At 41.9% G+C, this 10,526-nt stretch overlaps 1 protein-coding gene across 1 annotated transcript; it reads right to left on the reverse strand.

Annotated features, from left to right (window-relative positions):
• Positions 1-254: 254 nt before the first annotated feature.
• On the reverse strand, positions 255-10,078 carry LOC311104346 (serine/threonine-protein phosphatase 4 catalytic subunit B-like). The gene is made up of 9 exons (XM_084146161.1): positions 9,546-10,078; positions 8,792-9,092; positions 8,639-8,690; positions 4,784-4,834; positions 4,466-4,567; positions 3,806-3,979; positions 2,228-2,354; positions 1,860-2,049; positions 255-1,649 (listed from the first exon to the last, which is right to left on the reverse strand). Exons 2-9 carry the CDS (start codon positions 8,899-8,901, stop codon positions 1,520-1,522), a joined length of 936 nt encoding a protein of 311 aa, XP_084002287.1. The 5' UTR covers positions 8,902-9,092; positions 9,546-10,078; the 3' UTR covers positions 255-1,519.
• Between the last annotated feature and the right edge of the window lie 448 nt (positions 10,079-10,526).

The raw sequence follows: 10,526 nt of genomic DNA on the forward strand, positions 1-10,526 counted from the left end.
ACACATCATACATTTAAATATATAAGCATATGTAGAAAAATATAAAAACAGTATGTCTGCTAAATATTATGATCTAAAATCACCATACTTACTCGCTTCATGCCTTCCGTAATATTGCTATTAGGATTTTGGTTGGGAACACCACAGTACGTCATGTATGGATATATAATTGACGTTTTTTTTCACTCCATGCATCAACTGGCTAAATAAACAGAACTTCAAACCTCCAAATGATAGCCACTCCAGCAGATAAATTAGATTGATACAAAAAGATTTTATTTTCACAATATCAAAAGTCAACAGTGAACCCTACAGAGATTTGTGGATCAATAGGCATCAACAAGGTAGAGAAGAAAAAAAAGTTGTGTGTAGTGATCCCATTCAACCAGTTACTTTATTTTTGTTTGAGGGTAGGTGCTGTTCAGGATATGCTGAGTTGCATTGAGAATTATGTTTTTGAAAACTGAGTTGGAGACAAAACACAAGCAAACAGGAAACTGAAATAGCAAACAAACAAAAAAAGGAAAAAAATGCAGTTCATCCTTTACACAACAGTTACACATTTATATTTTCTTAGATTTTTGTATAAGAAATTATGCATATGATAAATCCAACCAAGAAATGGGGTTAATTTCCTATATCTGCAGATTAAAAGATTCTCATCTCCTTTCAAGTATCTCTCCATCTGTAGGACAATGTTCACATTTTCAAATGTAAAAAGACAAGATTAGGGGGACAAACACCGAACAGCTCAATGGCGGCGAGAGGGGATAAGAGACGTTAATAGGGGAGGAAGAAAAAGAAGAACGTGGTGATTTTAGAGAGCTGAAATAACAACAGTCATGGGCACAGTTTCATGCGGACCCAAAGCGGTCACAACTAGACACTTCATGATCTTCAGGACCAAGGTCTGGACAGTATCAGCAGTATGGTAATAGCTCCATCTCATCCTCTGATAGGGTGGATAGAGGGCTAGGTGGAGTTTATGCCATTTTGCTCACACTGACACAGCTCTTTCATCCCTCCATTGGGGATTCAAGAAGTGTCTAGGGCAGGGGTAGGCAACCCTGGTCCTGGAGTGCGGCAGGCACTTCCTGTTTTTTATTAAACCGACCTGGAAGACCAAATGTGTTGAATTTAGGCAATCACTGAACTGATCAATAAGCTTAGTAGCTCAGTGTGGTGCCTTGAGACAATTGTACAGTACCTGTGGCACTCCAGCAACAGGGTTGTCTACCCCTGGTCTAGGGGTCAGTTTCAAACAGAACCGAAGAGATTCAAGACACCAGAATCCATCCTAACATAAAGGGCGCGTTCCTCTGCCCAGGCATTGCTGACGCATGCCAGATCTTACAACCCCTGGATAGGTATTTTAAGTATCAGCTAACCACATCAAGTTATAGCAATATAGCAGTCGACGACACAGTCGATGACGTGGCACGCAACCATTGGTTGGTGCATGCAACGTCTGAGCAGGGGAACGCGACCAAAGGCCCCATATTCCCTCCAGGGTGAGAGGTCACAGGAAGTAGTCTGCCACTGGCTTTTTGGAGGGAATGCCCCTGGTTTCCTGCGGAGCGGCTTCAAATATGATGAACTCCCTCTGCAGGTGCTCATCCAGCTCCAAGATGGCCGCCACATTTCCACATCTGAGAGAGAGAGAGAGAGAGAGAGAGAGAAGGGGGCAGGAGAGAGAGAGATTGTTGCTATGGTGACCTAAACATTGCTATAAGTTAACAAAGCACATGCATACACAGCAGAGTTTGGCCATAAACTCAGCAGTCCAAATAACACAATATAGAGGACGGGAGAAGAAAACGAGACGACAAGCGAGCAAGAGATGGAGACAGGACACAGACCTGTAGCAGTAGTTGGGTGCGGACCACACAGTGAGCACGGTCTCATTGAAGTGCCACTTGTATCCCTCCATGACCAGCTGGTGGGCTCTGCAGATCATGTGGATGTCGTTGGCCGCGTTGAACTGGGCCACCACGTCACTGCCAAACAGGTAACCCGCCCCTCTCGGGCTCACACCCCACCCTGTGGTGTCTGGGAGAGGGAGGGAGAGAGAGAGAAATTCTGGTCGTTACTTGAATTGTCTCATTCCTCTTCGTTGGGGCATAGATGCTATTTTTGCTGGAATTTTCACCATCTTGCTTATAGCTACACATTTTTGGGGTGGAATGGTTATTTAGGGGGTTGTTTCTGGACAGTACCAGTATCTTACCTTCTGGGTCAGACCACAGCAGGTCACACATGGGGCCGTCGTGAGGCACTTCCTGCTTTCTGTCGATAGTTCTGATCTGGTCCAGAGTTTGAATAGAGGGAGAAAGGCCGCCGTGCACACAGAATATCTACACAATGAGAGAAAGAGAAAGATAATCTACACTGAACCAAACTATAAACACAAATTGTCAAGTGTTGGTCCCATGTTTCATGAAATGAAATAAAAGATCCCTGAAATGTTCTACATGCACAAAATTGTTTACATTCCTGTTAGTGAGCATTTCTCCTTTGCCAAGATAATCCATCCACCTGACAGGTGTGGCGTATCAAGAAGCTGATTAAACAGCATGATCGTTACAGGTGCACCTTGTGCTGAGGACAATAAAAGGCCACTCTAAAATGTGCAGTTTTGTCACACAACACAATTTGAATGCACAGAGATCCCGTGACGAGATCCTGAGGCCAATTGTCCTGCCATTCATCCGCAGCCATCACCTCATGTTTCAGCATGATAATGCACGGCCCCATGTCGCAAGGATCTGTACACAATTCCTGGAAGCTGAAAATATCCTAGTTCTTCTTTGGCCTGCATATTCAGACGTCACCCATTGAGCATGTTTGGGATGCTCTGGATCGACAGCGTGTCCCAGTTCCTGCCAATATCCAGCAACTTAACACAGCCATTGAAGAGGAGTGGGACAACATTCCACAGGCCACAATCAACAGCCTGATCAACTCTATGCAAAGGAGATGTGTTGCACTGCATGAGGTAAATGGTGGTCACACATTTTTACAGTTTAGTCATTTAGCAGACGCTCTTATCCAGAGCGACTTACAGATAAGTGAGTGCATACATTATTTATTTTTCATACTGGCCCCCCGTGGGAATCGAACCCACAACCATGGCGTTGCAAACGCCATGCTCTACCAACTGAGCTACATCCCTGCCGGCCATTCCCTCCCCTACCCTGGACGACGCTGGGCCAATTGTGCGCCGCCCCATAGGTCTCCCGGTCGCGGCCGGCTACGACAGAGCCTGTGGCACAGCTAGCACTGCGATGCAGTGCCTTAGACCACTGCGCCACTCCATACTAATGAATTTATTTCAATTGACTGATTTCCATATGAACTGTAACTCAGTAAAATCTTTGAAATTGTTGCATGTTATGTTTATATTTTTTGTTCAGTATAGTTAAGGCCCTACACAATCCAATTCCGGAAACAGGTTTCTTTAAAAACATTCTTCCCAATACAGCAACAAAACATGTTTGAACCGAAGGGTGTGATTGCGATCCACAGTTACTTGCATTAATTACAGAGGAAAACCAGAGCTAGCAGGAGAGATATAAAGCGAGTATAGTAGCGAGTCATGCTGTTTCAGTTAGAGCTAGCTATTTAGTGAGACTAGCCATCTAACCATTACAATCTAGCCTGGTCCCAGATCTATTTGTGCTGTATTGTCAACTCCTATGTTTATTGTCACGTCCCTCCTTGGCATGACCATAAGAGTTGGTAAGATGGCACAAATAACAATCAGAGAGCAGCAGAGAGATGTGACTGAAGAGGCCAGGGAGCTCACCTTGCCGTCGATGATGGCAGAGAGGGACAGGTAATCAAAGATCTCGGTGCAGTATCTCCACACGGTGACCGAGCCGTACTTGCGGAGGCACTCGTCATAGAAGCCGTAGACCTGTGTGATCTGCCGTGACTCGTGGTTCCCTCGGATCAGAGTGATCCTGTCTGGATACCTCACCTGTGGGAGGAGGAGGGGGTAAGTTACTTGTTAGAATGGGTCCTTCAGAGGGACCCTACAGGCCAAAAGGCAAATGAGAGGGGTGGTAGGTCCGACTTTGTCCCATAGAGAGGTTAGTAGTGGCACTAGACACAAAGGGCACACTTCGCACAGTACAATGAAGAAGTGTAAAAAATGTCCAATAATTTGTAGCTCAGCTGGTAGAGCACGGCTCTTGTAACACCAGGGTAGTGGGTTCGATCCCCGGGACCTCCCATACACAAAAATGTATGCACGCATGACTAAGTCGCTTTGGATAAAAGCTTCTGCTAAATGGAATATTATTATTATAATATTTCCTGAATTTACATAAGTTGAAATTGAATAAACCCCAACCCTGCATAGCATTAGAAACACTACTACAGAGGGGGTAAAAGACGGTCTAAAGAATGAAAACATCTAGCCTCAGAATAATTGAATAGCTCTGATTTGGCTTCTCTCGAGTACCTTGAGTGCTAGCAGCAGCAGGAACGTCTCCACGCTGTAGAAGCCTCGGTCCACAAAGTCACCCATGAAGAGATAGTTTGTCTCCGGAACGTCGCCCCCTACCTTGCACACACGCAATTGAAGTGTTAAATAATGACACAGCAAAAATGGCACAGTAGAATATGACATGTATGTAAATGACATGGAGTTCATGGCATTATGAAGCCAAATGGTGCATATGTTGAGTATGGAACTGTACAGACACCGCACAAAGCAGCACTCTGAGAAATCATACAGATGGAATGCAGGAAATACAGACAGAAAGGAGACTGAACTTACTCTAAACAACTCCTTCAGGTCATAAAACTGTCCATGGATATCCCCACACACCTGTGATAGAAAAGGAGAATTGTAGAGAATTAAAAGGAAACAATTCAGGAAGTAAAGCTGCGCAAACACACTAATATTACTGAACATGTGCATGTAACATAGAAAAATCTATATTTTTAGTATTTTGATCTTGAACAACGTTTATTAGAGGTATGGGTAGCGCCATCTTGAATTGCCATTGTAACGACTGACGCCGATGTGTCATTGGTAGGAGTGAGCAAATTGTGAGTTTTGGCGCCGAGCCTGAAAGTGAATGCTGCCACTGGGAGGCACCTCACCTCTACTGGACCTGAAAGGTTTCTCAACTTTGACAGCTGTCATTGAGATCAGGACAACAATATTAAAGTTATGAAACTGTATACAATTAGTTGGTAATGATATGTACATTTTAGAGTATTTTTCCCAATTGATGAGTCTGTGAAATGAAATTCGGACAACAAGCAATCTTTTTTATGTAAATGTTTTCATTGATAACTACAAACTAAAATACTTATATGAAAATTTGAAGAGCATTTGTCATTAGGTATGAGCTAGACCTAGCTAACACGAACTAGCTAATGATTAAGTTAGATATGAAGAAGTATTGCATGGTATACCGGTACCACAGTAATGTCACGGTACCAAAACGTCATGATACTTATGATACCAACATTTTAGACGTTTCATATGATACTACCAAATTTGATACTACCGATCTAAAGAACCCGCTGGCACCTGTTATAATTGTTAAAACGTAAGCAACAGCAACTTACTAGTCTCTTGTAAGTACCGGTCCAATAATGTCCCCTTCACTTTCATGCGCATAGCTGTAATCCGCCAGCCGCATCCCATTCCAACCATCACTCACCAGCTTCTCTCCATCCGCTCTTCCTGCGAATCTATTCCTCCGTTTTTAAAATATAATTTAGCAGTGATGGCGAGGGGCTATGCAGACACTGATCAGTCTTCTGTTGTTACATTTGATACATTGGAGCAGCGCGCAGAGCAAGCAAAGTTGATAGGCCTACATTGTATATAATTGAATCCCTGGCAAAACCAAGAGCACAGGCCAGTCTGATAGGCATTGTAAGTTCGCTGTCACACAGCAGTGCCAGAGAAGCAAACAGCTTTGCGACAGTCATGCTTGCAGCTTTACAGCAAAGAAAATGACTTGTCTCTAGCTCAAAGGGGAAAAAACATACAACCTTTTCTCCTCCTGCGCGATTTTGCACGCATTTGAATTAATTTCACAAACCATGACGTGGGCCGTTTCAAACTAATCCCGGGCTACTAATTATTGTTTTGATAAACAACGTTCAGCCATGTTACCAAGCTAGCTAACAACCTGGTATCTTGACACTAGGTTTAGGCAAATTTGATTGGCACAGGAAGAAAGGAAAAGGGTCTACTACTGATGATATGTGCTTCAAAAAGGTAGGATTCATATAGGCCTAATGTTAGTCTAAACTATCAAAAATCTCTCTCTTTCTGGTGCTCCTTATATTCTGTTTGGTGCTTAACGTTTTTAAAGTTGGGAGCAGTGTGTATGTGTTTCTGGGAGAGAGAGAGTGTTGAAAAACTAAATGGAGTCTCCCCTTTCCATAGCGGGGTCATACTAGTTTGTAGCCCAAATAGTTTGGACGCTACAGATAGAAGTTGGCATATCGGCGGTACTGACTTCAGATGAGTCCCGTGTGGCTTCTGGGGGTCGTAGAGCAAAACAGTGAACATCATCGCGCTCCTAAGCGTCTCATCTTTCCATAGTGGTCATATTACCGTTCGGACGCAACAGACGTTTTTATGAGAAAAGCGATTTTCGGAATGTCTCCTGTTCTGAAAACAGTGCTGTAGCTCTGCCCCTTTCCACCGCAGATGTGTATTATGTTAATTAGATTGACTCACGGGTGCGTCAATAGACTCTTAAGGATTATGGACTATCAGATATGAAATTATGTTACATGTTTTCTCAAATGTTAGAGTGAAAACCTTTGGAGAATAAAATGTAACTGTCACCTTGCAAGCCGATTGATAACTTGTACATAATAAAATGCAAATGAATTACTTAAAAATCATACAATGTGATTTTCTGGATTTTTGTTTTAGATTCCGTCTCTCACAGTTGAAGCGTACCTATGATAACAATTACAGACCTCTACATGCTTTGTAAGTAGGAAAACCTGCAAAATCGGCAGTGTATCAAATAATTGTTCTCCCCACTGTATGTAAGAAAAAATGAAAGTTGTAAAAGCAAATAGTTATTATATGCCTTATTCTTATAATATTTAGTAATTCCAGTTCAATTTTGATGACAATATCTCTGAGATGAATGTTGTATATAATGTTATGGTTAAAATAGCATGATGTAACTTGCACTTTGTTTTCAGGGTGGAATGAGATCATGTATTCCCCTAACCTTATTCTTTCCATAAAGTTATAGTTTTATTTATTATTACTTATGAATGTCTTTCCTTATAAAATGTAAGACTAAATGCCATTTGTAATATGTTTTGGTGCATGTATGTGTTTACTATACTATCCAAATAAGAAAGTGTCTGATCACAGAACATTCCATAAAATTCTAGAAAAACACAACCGGTCTTTAAAACAGCTGTAACTCATTCACAGTAAAATGTATTACTATTCTGATTTCAGATTATCAATCCTTACAAAACAAGGAAGACTCAATATACTCTAAGTGTTTCTTTATCTTCATTAGGAAGTTGTGTAAATGGCAGTTGTTTGGGGAAAAAAAGTGTATAAGATACACATTTTCACAGGTGGTTTTTCTTGACTGATTACCATTTGATTGACATCATATCATTTGAAAGGGCTGTTTCTCAGCTTTCAAAATATGTATCATGTTTTCATAAATGGTTTGACACCAGCAAAGTATGGCTCATTAATGTATGCAGGGGTCATGATCTCAGTAAATTCAGGAATTTCAAAACACTCCTACCGATGATGCAACAATGCCTATATGGCGATTTACAATTAAGGCTGGTTTACAGTCTATCCACATGTCTGTAGACAATTGTCTTAGCGACATCATGAACATTCTATTGTCTGAAAATGTATAAACACAAAACGACAGCCTCTGCATGACATCAGCAGCCTGGTGCTCTATTTTAACACCAATAAACCTATCCGTTTGAAAATGAATTCAGTAAATGTCAACCTAGCAAGCCAGGCAACTAAAAGCAATTTTCGAAACAATGTTTTGGTCCGTTGTCTAGCCAGTTCAAATAATGACCAGAGTATAGCTGACAACGTCTAAACTTTAGGTAAATCTTATTCATTATTACAGGAAAGTAAATCCACAACAACATAATGATTTACATGGTTATGGCGAGCTTACAGAAAATAGCTTACTGCCACAGTGTGACGAAATAAAAGTAGGTCATTCTATCCGAGAATTTTAGAACTGCATCATCGTCACAGGAGGATTTGGTCTGGTTGCTGTGACAGTACGGTAACCACGACAACAGACGTTCTGACAGTCGCAGAGAAGTAAACTTTTTTCATGTCTGCACGACAAGGAAACTGACCATCCTACAGACATTCCACCGGAGTATAAATGAAATGTTGTTTTGACCAGCGACACTTGTCGCATTCTAATTGTCTACAAACATGTCGTTAGACCAAGTATAAACTGGCTTTTACGGTTAGCTGGTGTTCTAAAGCTGTGTGTTTCCAGTCCCCCTTAATGTATTCAGCCATCCAACATTACACATGTAACATGAGGGCTCAGATTGGGAAGTGCAAATAATGGCAGTCTAGGCAGATCTACGAAGTAATCAAGATGTCTTCTATACTGAAAATACTCACTGTAACTGGAGAGTCCACCCTCTGTACGTTACTCTCCTCTACCAGAATCTCCCTGTAACACAAACACAAGCAGACAGGCTTAGTGATGAAGATTTAGATCGTATCAGAAATGTTACAGTAATATGGCCTGTGTGTGTGTGTGTGTTTAATTACCTGGCCTTGGCACACAGTGCTTTGACTTCATTTTCCTTGATGAGTTCACAGCGCCTAAGTTGTTCTATCTGTCTGTCCAGATCACTGATGTCCCCCATTGTCACACACATATGGAGCGAGAGGCTCACACACAATCCTCACTCTGGGGTCTGGGGGAGTCTCCTACAGGGCCTCGCAAACACAGGGTGTGTATACTTCACACACACAGACACCCTGGTCCGGAACACACACTCTCTCTCTAGTTGTTCAGGCAGTTCTAGTCACAAAGAGAGAGCGGCAGATTGGTGCAATAGAGAGGGATCTATGGAAGAGTAAGATAAAAAATGTTTAGAGCATGTTACATTAAGACATTGTTATATGTCCGTTCTGTTCAGTCTGAGGGCATCAAGCAGTGGAAACACCAATAAACTAGCTAATTTAATAGCTAGCTAACGTTCCTAGCGAAGTTAGCGAGTTAACGTTATGTTAGTGTTGAACTCACTTCATGCTAACTAACGTTAGTTAGTAGGTAACGTTAGCGCAGTCAGCTAGTTGGCTGGTCTTTTCAGTAAAGTTGGTATTATGGGTATATTTGTGTTAATATTTAATACTCAGTTCTCTTCTCTACCACTGCGTTGTTAGCATAGTTAGCTAACAATCTTGGCCCGCTTATCGAGTCCTTACGAAATGCTAACGTTGGTTAGCTAGCTAATTTAGCTTGCTAGCTAGCTGTAACCTATGTTTTCTAGGCGTAATCCAAAGCTAACATAAATACCTTTGAATATTGGGGAAGAAGAACTCGAGATACAGACATATAGCTGTTTTATTCCACGTAAAAGCAATTTTTTTCCGCTCCACCACGGTTATTTTCTTTTTTTCACCGGTTCGCCTAACCACCGCCGGACGGGCTGTCTGCAACTTCCGCTGTCGGGGACGCGCATTTCGCAGTCCTGAAACGGGAGGGAAATTATTCCGATTTTAAGCAAATTTATGCTGCGTTCTTATGCTCAAACATTACAACAAAATCAATGGGGTCCTGACTGTCTACATATCTTTTCTACATACTTTCTATTTGGTTTTAGTCGTTTAAGTTTACACTGAAAGCGTTATTCCCATCCTGAAAATGTAAAATAATAACAATATTAATTTGCTATGCACAAACAATTTCATCGCCAATCACCCCATACAGAACCAATCAGTCGATATAATCGAGAGCAATCATCAGAAACCACGCGATATGAATCAGATAGTTGGGCGCCGCCTGACCCACTAGTTGGTCAGAAGGTTCAAATAAACGTTTCATATCTTGGTGTACATGTCCTGTATTGACAATGACACAATAACGCGAGATCACATTTCCAGCATGGCCGACAACCAGACCTCCCTTGCCCGCCATAGGAAGCAAAATGGTAATTAATAAATAATAAGAGAGCATTGCATTTGCAGCACCTTAATTAATAAAAATATTTCAAACCTACAACGTAAACTCTGAACGCGCTCCAGCAACTCGTGGCCCCACTGGCTGCTGGCTCACCCGATTAGGGTAGGTCGTCATTGTAAATAAGAATTTGTTCTTAACTGACTTGCCTAATTAAATAAATAAAAATTAGACAACAATCACCACATCGCTAGCCCGCGGACGCGTTGCAGGTCGGCACGGGTGCGTTCATTGCTAGGCTGCGGTTGCAGGTCCACACGGGTGCGTTCCAGGTGTCTTCATTGCTTCTTAATTTATGGGTGTATTACAACGTTTGGA

This window comes from Coregonus lavaretus (genome assembly GCF_964263955.1).
Source record: "Coregonus lavaretus genome assembly, chromosome: 28".
NCBI lineage: Eukaryota > Metazoa > Chordata > Actinopteri > Salmoniformes > Salmonidae > Coregonus > Coregonus lavaretus.

What these genes read in the sequence shown, in the direction of transcription:
- LOC311104346 (XM_084146161.1), bottom strand. Translation starts at nt 8,901, where the DNA reads ATGTGTGTGACAATGGGGGACATCAGTGATCTGGACAGACAGATAGAA. An exon ending in GGGTGGACTCTCCAGTTACA is followed by an intron (nt 4,835 to 8,638) that starts GTGAGTATTTTC and finishes TTTCTATCACAG; the next exon opens with GTGTGTGGGGATATCCATGG. An exon ending in TGCTGCTGCTAGCACTCAAG is followed by an intron (nt 3,980 to 4,465) that starts GTACTCGAGAGA and finishes CTCCTCCCACAG; the next exon opens with GTGAGGTATCCAGACAGGAT.